Source organism: Pithys albifrons, unplaced genomic scaffold (assembly GCF_047495875.1).
Source record: "Pithys albifrons albifrons isolate INPA30051 unplaced genomic scaffold, PitAlb_v1 scaffold_42, whole genome shotgun sequence".
In the NCBI taxonomy this organism is placed as follows: Eukaryota; Metazoa; Chordata; class Aves; order Passeriformes; family Thamnophilidae; genus Pithys; species Pithys albifrons.
In genome coordinates, this window is record NW_027286057.1 from 475,100 (window position 1) to 497,469 (window position 22,370).

General features: G+C 61.9%; 1 protein-coding gene across 1 annotated transcript; it reads right to left on the minus strand.

Moving 5' to 3' along the window:
• Positions 1-444: 444 nt before the first annotated feature.
• On the minus strand, positions 445-21,998 carry COL2A1 (collagen type II alpha 1 chain). Its single transcript, XM_071581760.1, has 54 exons — positions 21,920-21,998; positions 19,261-19,488; positions 18,530-18,546; positions 18,236-18,268; positions 18,102-18,134; positions 17,088-17,141; positions 16,843-16,944; positions 16,686-16,763; positions 16,461-16,505; positions 16,325-16,378; positions 16,184-16,237; positions 16,024-16,077; positions 15,146-15,199; positions 15,005-15,058; positions 14,218-14,262; positions 14,054-14,107; positions 13,882-13,926; positions 13,712-13,765; positions 13,528-13,626; positions 13,343-13,387; positions 12,404-12,502; positions 11,460-11,513; positions 10,977-11,084; positions 10,833-10,886; positions 10,623-10,721; positions 10,013-10,066; positions 9,826-9,924; positions 9,695-9,748; positions 9,488-9,541; positions 9,195-9,248; positions 9,018-9,071; positions 8,872-8,916; positions 7,935-8,033; positions 7,711-7,818; positions 7,578-7,631; positions 7,437-7,490; positions 7,298-7,351; positions 7,149-7,202; positions 6,957-7,064; positions 6,755-6,808; positions 6,614-6,667; positions 5,858-6,019; positions 5,659-5,766; positions 4,815-4,922; positions 4,538-4,591; positions 4,328-4,435; positions 3,794-3,847; positions 3,572-3,679; positions 3,375-3,428; positions 3,118-3,225; positions 2,746-3,034; positions 2,202-2,389; positions 1,695-1,937; positions 445-1,083 (listed from the first exon to the last, which is right to left on the minus strand). Exons 1-54 carry the CDS (start codon positions 21,996-21,998, stop codon positions 937-939), a joined length of 4,479 nt encoding a protein of 1,492 aa, XP_071437861.1. The 3' UTR covers positions 445-936.
• Between the last annotated feature and the right edge of the window lie 372 nt (positions 21,999-22,370).

The following is a 22,370-nucleotide window of genomic DNA, read 5'->3' on the forward strand; positions in this document are numbered from 1 at the left end:
AGGGGTGCAATGGGACAAGAAGTTCCACAGTGAATCCCTGTGGGGGCTCTCTTGGCTCCTACTGTTTCATCAAGAGTTTTTTCCCTTAAAATGTCTTTCTTTTCCCCTCCTTTTATTTTTTTTTTTTTGCTTTTTTGGGGGGAAGTTATTTTTTGTTTGGGTTTTTTTTTCCCTTTAGTGAGAAGTAGCATCAACCCAGAAAAGTTGGAGTGTTGTCCCCAAATGAGGATTTTAGAGCTCTTTTTTCTATATAACCAATTCCATTTTTCTATCAAACCTTCCCTTACCATGGCTGAGAAATGGGAAGGGAGGACTTTGAATGCACCAAACACACCAAAAACAAAACCCGGCTCGACTTGTACTTTCCACAAAAAGTTTTTTTTGTTTTTTTATATCAACTTGATGTTAAAAAATACAGACTTGTTTTACAAGAATAGCACCATTTTTTGTTGTGTGTGTGTGTTTTTTTTTTCTTTTGTGTCATGTCACCTGCTGGTGATACACAGGGGGATGGGGACAGGAGGGGATACCTGGATTGGCAACATCCCTTTGGCAGGGAAGGGTCAGTTTTGTTCCCACCTCCACCTGACCTACCAAATAGGTCTTAAAGGAAGAGAATAAATAAATATTATTTTGATTTTCAGCCTGCCCAGCCAGTGTTGGGATGAGTTGGTGGTCCCTGATGGACGGGCATGAGTCGAGGGGTCGTTGCATCCATTCAGTGCAGAAGTCGTGCAAGAGGTTGGAAAGTTCTCAGGTCCTTTGGGGGTGGGTTCAGTTTGTTGGTTTTTCTTCTTTTTTTTTTTTTTTTTTTTTACACTTTTATGATCTTGGGCTGGATTTAAAAAAAAAAAAAAAAAACAAACCACAAAAACAAAACACCACAACAACAAACAACAACAACAACAACCAAACACACAAATAAAACAATCCTTTTTACAAGAAGCAGACTGGGCCAATATCTACACCAAACTCCTGCTCGGCTCCACCAATGTCCATGGGTGCAATGTCCACAATGGGCAGGCGCGAGGTCTTCTGCGACCGGTACTCAATGACTGTCTTGCCCCATCTGCCAGTGTGTTTCTGGGGGGAAAACACAGAGCAAGGGAGTTACCAGATGCTGGGATGGGTTTGTCAGTAACTAAGGAAATGGACATTACATAATTATTCCACTCGTGTTTGCCGTGTGAGAGTAGGAGGAGGGGAGATAGGAAGGAGTTTGGGCTTCCTTTTCCCAGCAAAGCTTGGGGGGAGCAGGAGGAACCTTGATGGTCCCTTGTTTCAGTTGGTTTCCTAGCCCAGGATGTGGTGGGATTGTATCATTGCCTGTTCTCCTCCTCTCTTAAAGTTTTTAATTGTATTTGTCTGTTTCATTCGTTTTGTTTTGGTTTTGTCCCTCCTTATTCCTTGTTACCCGTTCCCTCTTCCCTTTTCCCCTGGGGTGGGGCCCCACATGGTGTGCACAAATTGCACACGTGGTTGTAGGTGTTAGAAAAATATAATTTCTGGTTTAATTCAGTTTTTTTGAGTTCTTTTCATTTTTTTTTCCCTTTGCTGGGAAGACTTTGGGAGGAGGGCAGAGCGGGGTTGGTAAAAGAGCTAGGCCAGACCTAGACAGATGCCCTTAAAGTCTCCAAACCCCCATGGGTTGGACCCCCAACCCATCCCCTGCTGCCTTCCCCTTGCAGTCTCACCGTGCAACCGTCCTCCAAGACGCTGTAAGTGAACCTGCTGTTGCCCTCGGCTCGGATCTCCACGTCGTTGGAGCCCTGGATGAGGATGGCTTTCTTTAGGTTGCCTGTCTCCTCATCCATGTAGGCAATGCTGTTCTTGCAGTGGTAAGTGACATTCTGGGAGCCCTCGGTGGACAGGAGGCGCAGGAAGGTCATCTGGATGCTGGCGGTGTTGGGAGCCAGGTCTTCGTCACCGTAACTAAACTGGAGGAAGGAGAAGAGACGTCAAAGCCTAAAGGGTGTTGAGACAACTCAATTTGCACCTTTTGAGGGAACTTCCAGAGTTTGCCTCCCCAGGTGGCTGCAGACATCAGAGTCCAACTGACCTAACCCCAGGCTTTCAGTATAACCCTCTGGATCATCCAGTGTCTCTTGTAACATCCATCAGTTTCACCCCAAGGAAGGACAACCCAACCCTCCAACTCGACACCGTCTGTTCAACCTCCTCTCCCAGCCCAGGACACTTACGTGGAAACCACCGTTGATGGTCTCTGCAAACCAGATGTGCTTCTTCTCTTTGGACTTGCTGGTCCACCAGTTCTTCTTGGGGATACTGCTGGGGTTGGGGTAGACACAGGTCTCACCTGTCTCCATGTTGCAGAAAACTTTGATGGCGTCCAAGGTGCAGCCCTGGTTGGGGTCAATCCAATAGTCCCCTGCAGGGAGGACAAACAGGGTGTGAAGATGAGGTTTGGGAGATCAGAACAAAGCAAACCATGGGCCTTGTTGGGTGCAAGAGGCTGAGGGAGAGGGACAGGTGAAGAGGAGGAGGGATGGAGGCTCCTTTTCATGTCACAGAATTGCAGGATATGCTGAATTGAAAGGGACCCACAAGGACCAGCCCCCAGCCCTGCATGGAGTAACAGAGTCCTCAAGATAACACCTGAGAGGGTCACCCAAACACTCCTTGAGCTCTGCCAGCCTTGGTGCTGTGACCACTGCCCTGGGGAGCCACCCCCTGACACAACTCCAGGCCATTCCTTCGGGTCTCACCCCAGAGAAGAGACCTTACCGCTCTTCCAGTCGGGATGGCAGAGCTTGATGTCGCGGCAGGTCCTGGCTGGGTTCTTCTTGGAGCCCTCAGGGCTGCGAATGCTCTCGATCTGGTTGTTGAGGGACTTGAGCGTGGCGTCCACCTCCACGTCGTGCTGCCTCAGGCTGCCGGCGGCCTCGTCCGCCCTCATGTACCGGATGGGGTCGGGGCCCTTCTCGGGCTGACCCAGGCCCGCGAACGCCGACATGTCGATGCCAGTGCCGGGGGGGCCAGGAGGACCTGGGGGACCTGGGTTGCCAGGAGGACCCTACAGAGGGAAGGGGATGTGATCCTGATGGGCTGCTCTGGGATCTGGATCCCCCTGTCTTGCCATCGCCCTGTTTTACTCACCGCAGGGCCTGGTTCGCCGCTTCGTCCGCGGGGCCCGGGGGGACCGATGGGGCCGGGCATTCCATTGGAACCATCTTTGCCAGAGGGGCCCACGGGGCCAGGGGGACCCTGCAAGAGCCCCAAAAGGGGAGCCAGGTCATTGCAGGGAAGGTGCTGGACATGTCAGCTCTTGCCATCAGCTGACCCGGGGAGGGGCCCAAGGACAGAGGTTGCTCCTTTGCCTCTCATCATCCTCCCAAACAGCTTTCAGGACTCACCCTTGGACCAGAGGGACCTGCAGGACCAGCAGCACCTTGGTCTCCAGAAGGACCCTGAAAAGGAAGAGAAGATGGTGGTTGTCTGCCAACAGGGGATGCTCAGCCCCAGCAAAGCTCAGGCCTCTGCCCATGGCTGCATCCATCTCCACAGGGACATACAGGGGGCTGAGCACTGGGGTCCCAAACCCAGCACTTACAGGTGGTCCAGGAAGACCCTGCAGCCCAGTGAAGCCACGGTGACCCTTCAGCCCTCTCTCTCCAGCCTCTCCTGTCTCACCCTTGTCACCACGAGGACCTTGGGGACCCTGGAAGGGGAGATGGGGCTGTGTCAGGCTCAGAGTGGCAGACCCTCACCCAACACAGCCCAGGACCCCCGTGCATCACATGCTGGGCATCCTGGTGGGCCCAGCATCACTCACTGGCATTCCCCGAGCGCCAGCAGGACCAGAGGGACCCATGGGACCTTGTGCACCCTGGAGAGAGAAAAGAGAGGAGTCAAAAGCAGCCAGGAGCATGAGGTGCTCTCTACCTTTTGTGTGGGGGTGTCCAAACCAGCCCCACTGCCCTGTTTGCAGCATTGGGAATTGGCAGCTGCTGGTGCCCGATGGCATCTTTAAATACCCTCAGCTGGAGCATCACCCAGGAATGATCCTTGAAAATGAATGCCCTGGCAGATATTCCCTGATCCAGCTCTTGGGGCTCACAGTTTCCCAGGCAGTGCCTGAACACAGGAATCAAAGGGGGCTCCTGGTGCTCAGGAAGGTGCTCAGAGCCTGCTGGTTGCTCTCAGGGCACTTCTGAATCAATGCCAGACACTAATGGCACCCCCCGGCTCCCCCATCCCAAACACTCCCAGCAGGTCCTTGCTGTTCCTTCCTTCCTTCCACAACCTGCACTCAGGGTGGTTCCTGCCTCCCTCAGCCACCCCTCAAACCCAACGTTCCAGCACTCACTGTCTCGCCTCTGTCTCCTTGTTTGCCAGTGGGACCCACAGGGCCAGGAGCTCCAGGGGCACCAGGAGCACCAGGGGCACCCACGGGACCAGTCTCGCCTCGATCTCCCTGCACCAAGACAAGGGAATAGAGTCAGATCCATGGGGTTGTCTTCTGGGTTGGAGGGTGCTGGGATAGGGAGAGCAGGGGGGAAATTCACAGCAAACTCACCTTCACACCAGCTGCCCCATCTCTGCCTGGGGGCCCATCAGAGCCAGGATTGCCCTGGGAGAAGAGGAGGAATTAAGTCTTGGCTTGGTTTGGGGCAGGTGTGAAAACTCCCCTCTCAAAGCCAAAAACCAACAGCAAAAATGTGCCGGTGACCACCAGGAGGAGAGTTGTGGTGCAGGGCCCTCCAGCCATGGGGAGATGTTCAGCACTGCTGTGGGGGTCACACTTGGAGGGATCTGCCCCCTTTGCCCCCTCCCCACACATGGGTGCTGCCCACCTCACGTCCAGGTTCTCCAGCAGGACCTGTCAGACCAGGGGGACCCACAGGACCGGGGGGTCCTCGGTCACCCGCAGAGCCAGGTGCTCCTTGTTTGCCAGGTTCTCCCTAAAAGAACAGGGAATAAAAGACATCTGTGAGTGGGAGATCCCAGCACAGCCTTTCCTCTGGAAATCACCTCTTTTTGAGGCCAAATATGCCCAAAGAAGCAGCTCCAGCAGCCACTGGGGGGATGATGCCTTTGGGCATGGGGTGGAAGAGGCTGAATGTGGGGGATGAAACGGGATAGAAGAGGCTGAGCCTGAGGGGTGACACAGGGGATGGAAGAGATTGAGCCCAGGGGGTGACACAGGGGATGGAAGAGGCTGAGCCCAGGGGTGACAGAGGGGATGGAAGATGCTGAGCCCAGGGGTGACAGAGGGGATGGAAGATGCTGAGCCCAGGGGTGACAGAAGGAATGGAAGAGGCTGAGCCCAGGGAATGGAAGAGGCTGAGCCCAGGGGGTGACACAGGGAAGGGAAGATGCTGAGCCCAGGGGTGACACAGGGGATGGAAGAGGCTGAGCCTGAGAGGTGACACAGGGGATGGAAGAGGCTGAGTCCAGGGGTGACAGAGGGAAGGGAAGATGCTGAGCCCAGGGGTGACACAGGGATGGAAGAGGCTGAGCCCAGGGAATGGAAAAGGCTGAGTCCAGGGGTGACACAGGGAAGGGAAGATGCTGAGCCCAGGGGTGACACAGGGGATGGAAGATGCTGAGCCCAGGGGTGACACAGGGGATGGAAGATGCTGAGTCCAGGGGTGACACAGGGAAGGGAAGATGCTGAGCCCAGGGGTGACCACTCACCGATGGCCCCGGCAGCCCAGGAAAGCCCCTCTCACCGCGCTGCCCGGGAAGACCGACAATGCCACGCTGTCCTGCCAAGCCTTGGGGACCGGGGGGACCATCAGGACCCTGCAGGGAGGCAGAGCAGGGGGTTCAGAGCTGGGGGGGTGGTGGCAGAACACTCAGGGGACATGAGGGAAGGTGCCACCCCCAAGTGTACCGCAGGGCCATCCTCGCCAGGTTCTCCTTTCTCGCCAGGGGGTCCAGCAGGGCCCTGGAGACCGGGGTCACCCGCACGGCCCGGGGGTCCGGCGTCACCGCGAGCACCCTTGGGACCATCTTTGCCAGCAGAGCCGGGAGGCCCAGGGGGGCCTGGGTTACCCTGGGTGGGGAGAAGATGGGGTTAGTCCAAACAGGAGGAGCTTTTCCACCTTCATTATCCACATCCTGGTTGGCTGCTGTGCTTGGAGAGCCCTGGAAAAGCCCCTTGTTTAGGGCAGATGAGCTGAATGGTGACACCCAGGGGCTGTTTGGCTCAGGGACCTCCACTGCTCAGCACCTGGAGGAGGGGGGCAGCATTTCCTCAAACCTGCCACAGTGATCCTGACCATCCTGAGTGATCCCAGCTATTCCCAAGTGATCCTGACTGTCCTGAGGGATCCCAGCTGTTCCCAAGTGATCCTGGCCATCCTGAGTGATCCCAGCTATTCCCAAGTGATCCTGGTTGTCCTGGAGTGATCTGGCTTTGAGTCATCCCGGCTGCCCCAAATGATCCCTTGTTGCCCTCAAGTGATCCCCATTGCCCCTGAGGGATCCTGGCTGCCCCAAGTGATCCCAGCAGTTGCCCCTGAGGGATCCTGGCTGCTCCCAAGGGATCCCTGTTGCCCCCAAGTGATCCCTGTTGCCCCTGAGGGATCCTGGCTGCTCCCAAGGGCTCCCTGTTGCCCCTGAATGATCTTGGATGCTCCCAACTCACATTAGGGCCTGGGGGTCCGACACGTCCAGCAGCTCCAGGGAATCCAGTGGCTCCCTGGGGAAGGAGGAGAAAGGCAGTTCAGATGCTGCCCCACACCCCTCCCAGTGCCCTCCCCCATGGCCCTGCCCCACCAATACTCACAGGGGGACCCTGAGCACCTCGGGCTCCTTTGGGACCAGTTACACCAGTTGGACCCTGGGAAAAGGAGGAAAATGAGTTAGAAACACGGGAGGGGTGGGGGAGCACAGTGTGCCCCTCAGCAATTCCCCAAACTGCAATTCCCCCAATTTCCTGGGGAAAAGGGACCCCTGTGGGGTTTTTTGGAGGGCTCTGCTGTACCCACCTGTGGGCCAGGAGCCCCAGAGGGACCTTGGGGACCAGGAGCACCAGCGTCACCCTTCTGCCCGGGCTCTCCTTGCTCGCCTTTGGCACCAGGTTGCCCATCGGCTCCCTGTGGGATGTATCATCCATTATCCATCGGGAGGATGGAGCTGCTGCTGGACCCAAGCCAGGGGCACTGAGGCCAAATACTCACCGGAGGTCCAGCAAATCCAGCGGGACCGGGGGCACCGGGCTCCCCACGCTCACCCTGTGGGGAGAGATGGGAGACAAGTGAGGGGGATGGAGGAAAAAAGGCAGCAGTGGCACCACTGGCACCTGGGGGCTGTGACAGGTGGCACTTACGGGGGCACCGCGGGCACCAGCAGCACCGGATGGGCCAGGAGGGCCAGATTCACCCTGGGAAAGAAAGGGTGGAGAGTTGTGGGTGTCTGGGTGGGATTTCCATGGTTTGGAGCCTCTGAGGGGCTGCTTGAACTCTCACCTTCTCACCATTGGGGCCAGCGGGACCAGGGGGGCCAATGGGACCTGTCAGACCCTACGAAGGGGAGAGAGGAAAAGGTGAGGCCACCACGGGCATCCCTCCCCAGCCATCCCACTCCCACCACATCCCAGTCCCACTTACACGTGCACCGTCCTTGCCAGGGGCTCCCTCAGGGCCCTTCTCGCCAACATCTCCCTGCAGGACAAGACAGGGGCAGGATGAGCTGGGCTGAGACCTGACACTGCTCGTGACACCTCCAGCACCCGTCACTCACCCTGTCTCCCTTGGGACCAGCAATTCCGGCCGCTCCTCTTTCCCCAGGCATTCCCTGCAGCCCAGGGGGACCCTGGGCACCATTGGGGCCAGCTGGGCCAGTTGCACCCTAAAGCAGAGCAAAGGTGCAGTTATTGGGGTGCCACCTCCCCCTGAATTGACCCCCAGTGTCACAGCTCTGCTGGTGCCACGGAGCCACCAGCGCTGTCCCCTCTGGTCACCCACCTTGGGTCCGTCAGTGCCGGGCGTGCCGGGGAGCCCGCGGGGACCCTGCAGCCCTTGGGCACCAGGAGAGCCACGTTCACCAGGGAAGCCACGCTCGCCCTGCCAGGGGGTGGGACAGAGTTAGGGACAGGCCATGGTGAAGGTCACAACGTTCTGCTCCCTGGGAGGGTGGGCAGGGCATCATCCCTCCCTGCCCCAGGGGGAACTGGGGTGTGCTGGATGAGAGGGTTGGGCTGCAGTGGAGCCTCCAGGAGTGGGGGAGCTGCTAGACCTGCATAGGGGCAACCAGGCTCGTCCCCTCGAGCCCCCTCGAGCCCCCCATGGCATGGAGAGAGGCATCCAGCCCCTTTGAGCCCCCCATGGCATGGAGAGAGGCATCCAGCCCCCTTGAGCCCCCCATGGCATGGAGAGAGGCATCCAGCCCCCTTGAGCCCCCCATGGCATGGAGAGAGGCATCCAGCCCCCTTGAGCCCCCCATGGCATGGAGAGAGGCATCCAGCCCCCTTGAGCACCCCATGGCATGGAGAGAGGCATCCAGCCAGCCCCCTTGAGCCCCCCATGGCATGGAGAGAGGCATCCAGCCCTCCTGAGCCCCCCATGGCATGGAGAGAGGCATCCAGCCCCCTTGAGCCCCCCATGGCATGGAGAGAGGCATCCAGCCAGCCCCCTTGAGCCCCCCATGGCATGGAGAGAGGCATCCAGCCAGCCCCCCTGAGCCCCCCATGGCATGGAGAGAGGCATCCAGCCCCCCTGAGCCCCCCATGGCATGGAGAGAGGCATCCAGCCCCCTTGAGCCCTCCATGGCATGGAGAGAGGCATCCAGCCAGCCCCCCTGAGCCTCCCATGGCATGGAGAGAGGCATCCAGCCCTCCTGAGCCCCCCATGGCATGGAGAGAGGCATCCAGCCCCCCCAGCTGGGAGGGTGGGTCATACTTACTCTGGGACCAACAAGACCAGGGGCTCCAGCTTCTCCAGGAACACCCTGTGACAGGGAGGGGAAAAGAGTTGGGTGTCAGACCTGGGGGACGCTGCGGGCCCTGACCCCCCCTTGTCATTGTGAGAGGAGAGAGAAAAGGGTCTCACCTGATCTCCGGGTTTGCCGCTCTCTCCGGGGGGACCTGGTGTCCCAGGCAGCCCCTGGGAGGGGAGAGCAGAGGGGTGAGCACGGGGGCAGGGGGACCACCAGGGACAGGCACTCGGGGTCACCCCTGAGCATCACCCCAAGTACAGCCCCCCAGATCTTCCCTCCCATGTGCTCACCTGGAAGCCAGAGGGACCAGGAGCTCCTTGCTCTCCCCTCTCACCTGCAGGACCCTGTGGGAAGGACGGTAGTGAAGGACTCCGAAACCTTTTGGAGTCTGGACTTCACCCACCACAAGGTTTTGGGCAGAGGTGATATCATGGTGGGTCCCAAAGTCCACCAGCACCACAAGGACCGGGGGGTGCAGAGGCTCCACCTCCAGCAGACCCAGGGTGGTCTCTTGCTCAGGTCTGGGGGGGTTCAACCCCAGACCTCCCCCCATGTCACGTGTGGACAAGGCTGGGACACTCACAGCAGGTCCTGGGGGACCGGCAGCTCCTGTCTCACCATCCTTGCCAGGAAGCCCCTGTGGAGGAGAGAAAAGTGCCCTGAGCTCCAGGCAAGAAGCTGCTGGTTCAGCTTCCCCACTGGGACACTGCAGAGGCCTCAGTGGGCTGAAATGTCAGAGAAACACCAAGATGTGACTTCTGAGGGTGGGGAGGGAGGGGAAGCAACTCACCCGCAGCCCTGGGGCACCGGGGAGTCCCTTCTCACCAGCTTTTCCAGGCTCCCCCTAGAGAGGACAGAGGTGACAGGGGTGGGCTCTGTGTCCTGCAGCCCCATTTTGGGGAGGAATAGGTCAATACTCACATTTGCACCTTTGGGACCAGGGAAACCCATCACACCAGGCTGGCCACGAGCACCCTGCGGGCCAGGGGGTCCAGGGCGCCCATCCTCGCCAGGAGCACCCTGTGGGGAGGGGGTGTCAGGGGGAGCTGTGCCAGGGCCCAGAGCCCCGTGCCCAGCACGTGCCCACCCCTCGTGCAGCCTCACTTACAGTGGGGCCGACTTTGCCTTGAGGTCCAGCATCTCCTGGGCGGCCAGTGAGACCCTGCAGAAGACAGAGGTGATGGGGCAGCTGTGGGGGGTGCTGGACACCTCCCATGGGGGGGGCACAAGGGTCTGTCCAACCCCCATGGCCGGGGGGATAACACCAGAGAGCATCTTCACTCACCCCAAAAAGCATCAGCCCCAAGAAACATATTTGAAAATCCCAAATGCATCTTAACTAACCCCAAATGCACCAGGATAACCCCAGATGTCTTAATTAGCAAAGAGCACCTTAAACCCAAAACAAAGAGCAATTACCCAACCCCAGAAAACATCTTAATGCCAAAGAGCACCTTGGCTAAGTCCAAAAGCCCCTCACTCACCCCAGAAGCACCTCAGACAACCCTAAATGCACCTGATCAACCCCAAAAGGACCTTATCGACCCCAGAAGCACCTCAGTGACCCCAAAGAGCCTCCTGGCTGACCCAGCAGGTCCCACCAGCGTCACCACTGTCCCCACACGGTCCTGCCCCCTGTCCCTCCAGGGCAGTGGGGAGCCCCCCAGCCCGCTCTGCCCCTGTGGGGGCGCAGGGTGGGACCCCCAGCCCTCTCTCACCCTGGCTCCAGGCAGTCCGGGCTCTCCGGGCCGTCCGGGGTCACCGGTGGCTCCCTTGGGACCCGCGAGGCCGGCGGGGCCACGTTCACCAGGAGCACCCTGTGTGGGGTGGAGGGAGGGGGTGAGTTTGGGGGTTCAGGGGGTGGTCACCTCCCTGCACCCCCCTCCCATGGTCACCTCCCCTTCCCACCCATGACCACGGTATCCCACCTTGGGTCCAGCCAGCCCATCCTGCCCGGGGAAGCCACGATTGCCAGGAGCACCCTGTGGTGGAAGAGGAGGAGGAGGAGTGAAGTCAGGGGTTGGGGGTGAAGTTTAGGGGGTCAGCACCTCGCTGAGGGAGGGGCCACACACCCTTTCTCCAGGGGGTCCCAGGGGACCGGCAGCACCGGGTTCACCGCGGGCTCCTCTCTTGCCTTCCTCACCAGCTGGTCCGGGGGCACCTTGGGGTCCTGCGGGTCCCTGAGGGAGGAAGAGGAGGAAAAGGGGTCACAAGGAGCCTTGTTCCCCCCCCAGCAATCCACCCCAGCCCCCGGGGGTGCTGGGCAGGAACCCCTCGCCGTGCCACGTGTCCTGCTGGCGCCGGTGGCCGTGGTGGGGCCCTGGGCCGGCATTGAGGGTGGTTAATGAAGCGAGGGGAGAATGTCCCCACGGGGGAGGGATGGGGCACGAACACAGGAGCCATTGTCCCCCTGGCGGGAGGGGGACGCTGCCCCTCGAGGGGCCTCGTTAGGGGGAGAGGTTCATTAGACACCGAGGAGACTCTGCGGCCCCGAGTGGGAGGGACCCTCCAGTTGGGATGGGGGTCCTGGATGTGGATCCCCCTTCCAGACTCACCGTCTCCCCCTTGGGTCCCTGTTCACCTTTGAAGCCTGCGATGCCGGGCTCTCCCTGTGCAGAGAGGGTGGGGAGGGACAAGGGCTCAGTGTCCCCATGGCTGTCCCCATCCCTGGGGTGTTCTCCAGGCCTTGAGCCCACCCCTGTGTCCATGTTCCTGTTTGTCCCCATCCCCATCCCTGTCTCCATCTCTGTCCCCAGCTCAGCCTTATCCTCCCCCTCACTCCCATTGCACTCCTGATCTCAGCAATTTTCCCATCCTTGTCCCTACCCCATTCCATCCCCATCCCCTCTTCTGGCTCCATCTTCGCTCCCATTCCCCATTCCCCTTCCCATCCTTGTTCCTAAACCCACCCACATCTTTGTCCCCACCCTACCCCTGTTCCCACCCCAATCCCTGTTCCCCTCCTCATCTGAATTCCTGTTCCCATGGCCTTTCCTGTTCCTATTTCTGTCCCCAGCCTCAACCCTATCCTCCTTTTCCTAATGCCTGTCACCATTGTCACACTTGTCCCCTTCCCTTTCCTCATCTCCATCTCCATCCCATCCCATCCCACCTCTTTCCCCATCCCATCCCATCCCATCCCACCTCTTTCCCCATCCCATCCCATCCCATCCCATCCCATCCCATCCCATCCCATCCCACACCTTTCCCCATCCCATCCCATCCCATCCCGTCCCATCCCATCCCATCCCATCCCATCCCATCATTCCCACCCCATCCCGTCCTTCCCTAGTGGGCCCTTTGTGGGTCAGGCATGGAGTGACCCGAGAATGACCAGAGGGTGCCCAGGGAGGGGACACACAAGGAGGGAAGGGCGTTAATGGGGATGTGACAGAAAGGGCGGCACAAGAACTGAGGTGTGTGGGGTGTGTGGGCAGCAGGTGTGGCCTGGGCAGTGGGCAGGGCCAGGTGCCCTCTGAGGGCTCTGGGGGTCTCTTACCGTCTGTCCCTTGGGGCCGAGCGGGCCGGTGGCTCCCTGGGGTCCGGGTGGGCCGCGGGGGCCGGGGAAACCTGGAGCGCCGGCGATGCCTGGAGCACCCTGAGGGCACCGGGCACCGTCAGGGGCACAGCTGTGACCCCAATGGTGCCATGTGCTCCCCACCCTCCCGCCCCCTGTCCCCTGTGTCCTCCCATCTTCCCAGTGCCCCCAGTGTGCCCAATGTCACCCTTGTCCCCCCCTCTGCCAGCACCTCCTGTCCCCCCCAGCACCTCACATCCCACACTGTCCCTGCAGTCCCCAGTTACTCTGTGTCCCTGCACATCCCTGTGTCCTCCAGTGTCCTCCAACATCTCCCCAGTATCCCCCAATATGCCCCAGTCTTTCCCAATATCCCCCAGCCTCTCCCAATATCCCCCAGCCTCCCCCCAGTATCCCCCAGCATCCCCCACTGTCCCCCAGCCTCTCCCAATATCCCCCAGCCTCCCCCAATATCCCCCAGCCTCCCCCAGTATCCCCCAGCATCCCCCAGTATCCCCCAGCCTCCCCCAATATCCTCCAGCCTCTCCCACTATCCCCTAACTTCCCCCAGCCTCTCCCAGTATCCCCCAGCATCCCCCAGTATCCCCCAGCCTCCCCCAGCATCCCCCCACTGTCCCCCAGCCTCCCCCAATATCCCCCAGCCTTCCCAGTATCCCCCAGCCTCCCCCAGCCTCTCCCAGTATCCCCCAACCTCCCCCAGCCTCTCCCAGTATCCCCCAGCATCCCACATCCCACTATCCCCCAGCAAACTCCTGCATCCCTGTGCCCCACAACCCCAAATCCCACGAGTCTCCAAACCCCAGTCCCAACTCCCCAGAGCCTCAGGAGCTGCTCCTCAGCCCGGACCCCTCCCGGGGGCTCTGGGCCCCCCTCCCCACCCTCGTCCCCAGCCCCACTCACCGCCGAGCCCTTTGCTCCCGGGATGCCGTCGGTCCCGGGGTTACCCTGAAAGAAGCCACGGCTGAGCCCGGCCCTGCCCCACCTTCCCTCCCCTGTGCTCGCAGGATCAGCATCATCGTCCCTGCAGCTCCCGGGTCAGGGAGAACAGTGGGGACAAGTCACCAGGGAGGGGACACGGCACTTACGGGGGCACCGGCGGGGCCAGGGGAGCCGGGGGTGCCGGATTCACCGCGGGGTCCCTGGGCACCCTCGGGACCGCGGGCACCGGTGGGACCAGCTTCGCCCTGGGGGGAAGAACGAGGGGGGGAGTGAAGGGTCGTTTGCTGTGCCTCGAACTCCCCTGCCTGGGCTCAGCCCCTTCCCTGTTACCTTCGAGCCGGGGGCGCCGGGAAAACCGGGGGCTCCAGCTGGGCCGACAGGTCCCTGAGAGCAGGAGGAGTGTGAGGGTCTGCCCAGGCTTTTGGGGGTCCTGGGGGACCCCAGTGTCCCCTGTGGGGTGACACGGGGTCCAGGGAGGGGCTGGGCAGCCCTTGACTTACGGGGGGTCCAGCAGGACCGGGGAGACCATCATTGCCACGAGCACCCTGGGGGGAGATGGTGGGGTGAGGCATGGGGGGCACTGCAATGGCACGGGGACCGGGGTGCCACCACAGTGCCACCACAGTGCCACCAAGGTGCCACCACTGGGGGCACAGGCTGTGTCACACTCACCGCAGCACCAGAGGGGCCCGGACGTCCTCTCTCTCCAGGCAGCCCACGGGGACCCTGGGGGGACACGGTGATGGTGGGTCAGGCTCAGGGGGCTGCCCACTCCCAACCCCGTTCCCACCCTCTCCTGTGCCAAAGTTTGCCCCTTTACCAGGTCAAGGACTCACCATGGGGCCGGGGGAGCCGTTCTCGCCCGGGGAGCCAGACTCGCCCTGTGGGGACAGACAGACGGGGTGAGCCCTGGGGGTGGCACAGAACCAGCCCCAAGGACATGGGGGTGGCACAGAACCAGCCCCAAGGCCATGGGGGTGGCACAGAACCAGCCCCAAGGCCATGGGGGTGGCACAGAACCAGCCCCAAGGCCATGGGGGTGGTCACTGCATCACCCTGAGACCATGGGGGTGGTCACTGCATCACCCTGAGACCATGGGGGTGGTCACTGCATCACCCTGAGACCATGGGGGTGGTCACTCCATCACCCCGAGGCCATGGGGGTGGTCACTCCATCACCCTGAGGCCACGGGGGTGGTCACTCCATCACCCCGAGGCCATGGGGGTGGTCCCTCCATCAGCCCAAATGCCACAGGGTGGTCACTCCATCACCCTGAGGCCATGGGGGTGGTCACTCCATCATCCCTGAGGCCACGGGGATGGTCACTCCATCACCCTGAGGCCACAGGGGTGGTCACTCCATCACCCTGAGGCCACAGGGGTGGTCCCTCCATCATCCCTGAGGCCATGGGGGTGGTCACTGCATCACCCCTGAGGCCATGGGGGTGGTCACTCCATCATCCCTGAGGCCACGGGGGTGGTCCCTCCATCATCCCTCAGGCCATGGGAGTGGTCACTCCATCATCCCTGAGGCCATGGGGGTGGTCCCTCCATCAGCCCAAATGCCACAGGGTGGTCACCTGGCCAGCCCTGACACCACAGGGGGGCTCACCCCACACTCACCTTGGCTCCAGGAGCTCCTGCCTCTCCTTTAGCACCATCCAAGCCGGGGTATCCCTGGGGACACCAAAATGAGGGGGGTCACCCTCTGTGCCTCTGGGTGAAGGTGGCACTGAGGGCTCAAATCATGGGACAGTCACTTACCCTGTGACCTTTCACTCCAGGCAGACCAGGGGTCCCAGGGAAGCCACGAGCACCCTGTGAGTGGGGGGAGAGGGAGGGAGTTGAGGGCACAGTGGGGGCACAAATGAGTCTCTGCCCCAGCTGAGGGCACAGTGGGGGCACACGTGGGTCTCTGCCCCATATTGAGGGCACAGTGGGGGCACATGTGGGTCTCTGCCCCAAGTTGGGGGCACAGTGGGGGGCACACGTGGGTCTCTGTCCCTGAGCTGAGGGCACAGTGGGGGCAAAATGAGTCTCTGCCCCAAGTTGAGGGCACAGTGGGGGCACATGTGGGTCTCTGCCCCAAGTTGGGGGCACAGTGGGGGGCACACGTGGGTCTCTGTCCCTGAGCTGAGGGCACAGTGGGGGCAAAATGAGTCTCTGCCCCAAGTTGAGGGCACAGTGGGGGCACATGTGGGTCTCTGCCCCAAGTTGGGGGCACAGTGGGGGGCACACGTGGGTCTCTGTCCCTGAGCTGAGGGCACAGTGGGGGCAAAATGAGTCTCTGCCCCAAATGAGGGCACAGTGGGGGCACATGTGGGTCTCTGTCCCCCAGATGAGGGCACAGTGGGGGTCACATGTGGGTCTCTGTCTCCAAATTGAGGGCAGAGTGGGGGCACATGTGGGTCTCTGTCCCCCAGATGAGGGCACAGTGGGGACACACATGGGTCTCTGTCCCCCAGATGAGGGCACACGTGGGTCTCTGTCCCCAAACTGAGGGCACAGTGGGTACCACATGTGGGTCTCTGTCCCTGAGCTGAGGGCACAGTGGGGCCACACGTGGGTCTCTGTCCCCAAACTGAGGGCACAGTGGGGGCACACATGGGTCTCTGTCCCAGGGATGCCACATCCAGACCTACCTGGGGGCCGGGGGGGCCACGCTCGCCGGATTTGCCAGGTTTGCCCGTTTCACCCTGCAGGAAAATGAGATTCCAGGGAGGTGGAGGTGGGAAAAATTTTACCTTTTGCAACCAGTTGCCTGTTCTCAGGCAGGACTTGCCAGGGCAACAAACCACTCACGTCATCGCCGGGTTTTCCAGGAGGTCCTGGTGGTCCCCGGGGGCCCATCGGACCCTAAAGGGGACAGAGAGGCAGTGGGTGGGTGAGTGGGAGCTGAGGGGGTTGACAGGTCCCTGGTGGGAGGGTGACAGGGACACTCACAGCGGCACCGGGCTCTCCTGGCTCACCGGGGTTGCCTTGAAATCCTTGGGGACCCTGGAAGAGAAGGTGGCACCAGTGGGTGGGGGCAGAGTGCCCACCCAGAGACCCCAAACCTGGGGGGGAGTGAGTTACTTACGGGAGAGCCAGAGGGTCCGGGGGGCCCACGGGGTCCCATCGGGCCCTGGGGGAGGAGAGACAACAGTGGCACGTGGGGAGTCACCCCCCCATCACCTGCCAGCCAGGGGGATCCCCCAGATTTGGGACAGGATCCTGCAGGTCCCAAACCTGGAGAGCTGTCTCCGTGTGTGTGAGGGGGCTGTGGGGGGCTTGGGGGGTCCCCTGGAGCCAGGGGGGTCCTTACCATTGGTCCCTGCATGACGCCCATCTGAGCTCCTCCAGCCTTCTCATCGAAACCTCCCGCCATCTGAGCCGCAAAGTTCTGCAAGAGGAGGGGGCTGAGCACTCTGGGCACCCCCAAATCCCCTCATTTCACCTCAACCACCCCCCCAAATACTCACCCCACCAAGTCCAGCGGGGCCTGGAGGTCCTGGGGGGCCGGGGGGGCCAGGATTTCCAGGGGTGCCAGGCTCTCCATCCCTGCCCCGGGGGCCGGCAGGGCCCTGGGGGATAAAAAGGGGATAAAATATCCATGCAATGAGTGTGACAGTTCTCTGAAGCCCCCCCAGCGCTGGGGGTGTTGCTGGGGGTGTTGTTGGGGGTGTTGTTGGGGGTGTTGCTGGGGGTGTTAAGAGCACACTCGCACCTTCTCGCCCTTCTCACCACGTTCCCCTCGCTGTCCCTGCTCACCTGCCGGGCCCTGCAGGGGGGAGAAGGGTGGTCAGCTGTGCCTCACACAGCCCCCAACCCCAAATCTGCCAGCCCCCCAATCTGCCACCCCACACAGCCCCCAGCCCCCAATCTGCCAGCCCCCAATCTGCCACCCCACACAGCCTCAGCCCCCAATCTGCCAGCCCCCAATCTGCCACCCCACACAGCCTCAGCCTCCAATCTGCCACCCCACACAGCCCCCAGCCCCAAATCTGCCACCCCCCAATCTACCACCCCACACAGCCCCAGCCCCAAATCTGTCACCCCCCAATCTACCACCCCCCAATCTGCCACCCCCCAATCTGCCAGCCCCCAAACCCCCAGCCCCCAATCTGCCACCCCACACAGCCCCAGCCCCAAATCTGTCACCCCCCAATCTACCACCCCCCAATCTGCCACCCCACACAGCCCCCAGCCCCAAATCTGCCACCCCCCAATCTGCCACCCCACACAGCCCCCACTCCCCAATCTGCCACCCCCCAATCTGCCACCCCAAAATCTGCCAGCCCCCAATCTGCCAGCCCCCAATCTGCCACCCCACACAGCCCCAGCCCCAAATCTGCCAGCCCCCAATCTGCCACCCCACACAGCCTCAGCCTCCAATCTGCCAGCCCCCCAATCTGCCAGCCCCCAAACCCCCAGCCCCCAATCTGCCAGCCCCCCAATCTGTCACCCCACACAGCCCCACCCCCCAATCTGCCACCCCCCAATCTGCCACCCCACACAGCCCCAGCCCCAAATCTACCACCCCCCAATCTGCCACCCCCCAATCTGCCAGCCCCCAAACCCCCAGTCCCCCAGTCCCCACTCCCCCAGCTCTCCATTCCTCAGCCCCCAATCCCCCAATTCCCCAATCCCCCAGCCCTCCATCCCCCAGCCCCCAGTTCCCCAGCCCCCAATCCCCAGAATATTCCAGCAGTGCCCCTGCCCAGGGAGTCTCTCCCCCCACCTGCGGTCCCGGAGGCCCTCGGGGTCCTACGACCTGTGCAAAGTGGGGACACACAAGGGTGGGTGAGACAAGAGAACCCCCCGAGAACCCCCTTGAGGCCCAACCCCCGTTTTGGGGGTGCCCCCAGCACTTACATCTTTAATGTCACCGGGTTCCCCCTTCTGTCCCTGCAAGGCAAAGCTCGGGGTGAGCCAAGGGGGGCACCCCCCAGACCGCCCCAAAAATATTCCTGTCCCCTCCCAGGGTGACAAATTCCCCCAGGGGGTAACAACTCTCCCTCTCCCAGAAGGTGAAAAACCCCTTTGGGGGGTGACAAAACCCCCTGGGAAGTGCCAACCCCAGAGGGGCTGACCCCAGACAGACTCTTGGAGGGGCTGCTTGAGCCTTTCCCCCCCATTTTGGGGCAAAACCCCCCGGAATTTCCTCACCTTGGGGCCAGGCTGCCCTGTTGGGAAAACAAAGAAATAAAGATAAATTAGTGGGGGAATGGGCAGGGGGGGCAGAGTGACAATCGTTGTCTCCATTCTGGGGTTGCTGCTGCTCCTGGAGGGGCTGTGGGGCCAAACTGGGGGGCACAGGAGGGTGGGGGGCTCCCCCAAAGCAGTGGCAGGGCACGTGTTGGGGGTGAAGCAGGTTCAGCATGCGGGGTGGGGGGCTGGGAGCTTTTGGGGGGCAGCTTGGGGGGGGTTCAACCCTTCACAGCCCTCGGGCTGGGGCAAGGAAGGGTTGAAAAAAAGGCAACTTTTGGTTTGGGGAGTTTGGGGGGAAATTGGGGGCTTGGCTCTTTCAGGGGAGTAGGGGGAAGTTTTCTGTCATTTGGGGGGAATTATCAGAGTTTTGGGAATGGGAAAACCATCTGGAAGTCCCTTCTGCCAGGATGTCTGGGGGGGTCCATGATGATCCCCCCTCCTCCAATCACCCCCTGCACCCCACACCCACCCCCTTCCCCCCAAAAAAACACCCCCAAAGCCTCGAGGCTTTGAAACCAGCTACAATCTGGGGTAAAAAATAACAAAACAAGAATTTTTCCCACTGTGGCATGAGGGTTTTTTCACCCTCTTGGGTTGTGGGGGGAAACCAAGTTGCCTTTTCCCTGGGCTTCCCCATGGATGTTCCCCCTCCCAGGCCCATCCATGGCCGGGGTAATTTATTTATTAACGACAGGAGGGAATAAATAAATTCCAACCGCTGGGTTGCTCAGTGGGACATATTGGGCAGCACTCTCCGAAGGGGATCTCGGGGCTGGGGCAGTCCCGCAGCTCCTCGCAGATGATCTCGTCGCACAGGACCGTCCCCGTGTCGCACACGCAGATCCGGCACGGCTCGGGCTTCCACACGTCCTTGTCGCTGTAGGTGTGCCCGTCCTGCAGGCAGGTGCCCGCCTCGGCTGCGGGGACAAGGGCAGGGGCGGCGGGGCCGCGGTGGGGATGGCAAAGGGGCAAAGGGGGCGGCGGGGCCGCGGTGGGGATGGCAAAGGGGCAAGGGGGGCGGCGGGACCGCGGTGGGGATGGCAAAGGGGCAAGGGGGGCGGCGGGACCGCGGTGGGGATGGAGAAGGGGGCGGCGGGGCCGCGGTGGGGATGGCAAAGGGGCAAGGGGGGCGGCGGGACCGCGGTGGGGATGGAGAAGCAAAGGGGGGCAGAGTGCCCGGTGTGGGGATGGAGGGGCAAAGGGATGGAGGGGCAAAGGGAGTCAGAGTGTCTGGGATGGAGGGACAATGAGGGGGGCAAAGGGGGGCAGCATGCCCGGTATGGGGATGGCAGGGCAAAGGAGGACAGCGGGCACCACAAGGGAGGTGGTGGCTCTGCTGGAGGTGGTGGCACTGGAGGTGATGGCACTACTGCAGGTGGTGGCACTACTGGAGGTGGTGGCACTACTGCAGGTGGTGGCACTACTGCAGGTGGTGGCACTGGAGGTGGTGGCACTACTGCAGGTGGTGGCACTGGAGGTGGTGGCACTGGAGGTGGTGGCACTACTGCAGGTGGTGGCACTGCCACCCCGTTCGTTGGGAGGTGACACCCACTCTGACCCGCCCAAGTTCGGGGGCAGAAGGAAGGAGGGATGAGGTGCCCTCCGAGGGGGTTGAAAGCAGCTCGGGGGCTCAGCCCAAAGCAGGGGTCGTGCCCCCCCACCGCCCCCACCCCTGCCTGCTGCCCGTTCTGGGGGTGCCCAGTGTGTCCCTGGGGTCCTTCTGATGGGACATGAAAGGCGTGTCCACACCTCCAGTGTCCCCAGTGTCCCCAGTGTCCCCAGTGTCCCCAGGGGTGCAGGGAAGGGGGGGATGATGTCCCCGGGCTGAACCCCCGGGCCCCCCGAGTTATCCAAGTGTCCCCAGACAGAGGTGCCCCCATGTGCCAAGGCTGCACCCCAGAGCCCCTGGGCTGTGTCCCAGCACACACAGGAGGGACCCCAGAGGGGCCAGGAGGTGCCCCCAGGTGCCCCCAGGTGTCCCCAGAGACCTCGGGATGTGCCGAGGTGTCCTCAAAAGGTGTCCCCAGAGTCCCTGGAATGTGTCCCAGAGTGCCTGGGATGTGCCCCAGGATCCTCAGGAGATGCCTTTGTGTCCCCAGAGTCCCTGAGATGTTCCCTGGTGTTCTCAGTGTCCCCAGGCCAGTCCTGAGTCCCTGGGGTTGTCCCCAACACTCCCAGGATGTCCCCCAGGGTTGAGCCTCAATGTGGGCACCCTGTGACCCCAAACAAACCCCATGGCCCTGGGCTGGACCCCCTTGCCTGAGGCTGTGCCCCCTGTCCCCAGGCTGTCCCCTGCTGTCCCCCAGTGTCCCTGCCATGCCCCAGCTTATCTCCCACACCCAGGCTGTCCACCCCCTGTCTCCACACTGTAACCTGCTGTCTCCAAACTGCACCCCCTGTCCCCTCTGCCCCCCACTGTCCTTAAACTGTGCCCCACTCCCATCCCAGGCTGTCCCCCTCTGTCCCAGGCTGTCCCCTTCATGTCCCCCTCTGTCCCTGTCCATTCCCAGCTGTCCTCCCCACTGTGCTTAAACATTTCCCATCCATCCCATATCCCCTTAGCCCACACTGTTCCCCACTGTCCCCACAGTGTCCCCACTCTCATTGTGCTGATTCCCAATGTCCCCACATGCCAGGCTGTGTCCTCCTCCCCGCCCCGAAACTTTCTTCCTCCATCCCACGCCCTCCCCATCCATCCCACACTGTCCCCTCAGTGTCCTACACGGTCCCACAGTGTCCCACATGGTCTCCCAGTGTCCCACATAGTCCCCTCAGTGTTCCACACCCTCCCCCTCTATCCCACACGGTCCCCCCAGTGTCCCACACGGTCCCCCCCTCTATCCCAGACGGTCCCCCAGTGTCCCACATGAACCCCCAGTGTCCCACACGGTCCCCCGGTGTCCCACACAGTCCCCCCAGTGTCCCACACAGTCCCCCCAGTGTCCCACACGGTCCCCCAGTGTCCCACACTGTCCCCGCAGTGTCCCACACTGTCCCCGCAGTGTCCCACACTGTCCCCGCAGTGTCCCACGCCATCCCGCGGTGTCTTCTCGCTGTCCCTCCCTGTCGCGCTGTCCCGCGGTGTCCCCCCATCCCAGGCTGTGTCCCCCGCACTGCTCTGACCCTTTACCCCTCCATCCCCCGCTGCTCTCCGGTGTCCCCCACTCTCCTTGAGCCTTCCCTGAACTTTCCCCCCATCCCTGAAACTTTTCCCCCCCGTGCCACGCTGTCCCCGCCGCGTCCCCTCCGTCTCCATCCATCCCTCCCCACCCACCTCCCTCCCCATCCCTCGCGCTCCCTTTTTCCCCTCCGGGGGATCCTCTCGGGGGGTCCCGGCTCGGCACTCACGGAGGTCTCGGTCCTGCGCGGCGGCGGCGGCGAGGAGGAGGAGGAGGAGGAGGAAGGCGAGGCGGAGCGGGCCGGGCATGGCGAGGCGGCTGCGCCCCTCACGGTGCGTGGGGCCAGCAGTGCCCGCACCGCCCCGCAGCCGCGTATATGTCCCGGCGCGGCCCCCCGGGCCGTGTAACCCGAGCCGGGCCGGCCCCCCCGACCCTCCTCCGGGCAGCACCGGGGCCGGGGCGGGCCGAGGGACGGGGCTCTGTGCGGAGCATCCCCACCCGCAGCCCCCCCGGGACGGCCCCAGCCCCGCGAGGGGATGGGAAAGTTGGGGGGAAAGGAGGATGCGACACCCCCTCCCACCTCGTCCCGTCTCGGGCGGGCTGAGATCCCCCTCCATTCTGGGGCTGGGGGGAAAGGAGGATGCGACACCCCCTCCCACCACGTCCCGTCTCGGGCGGGC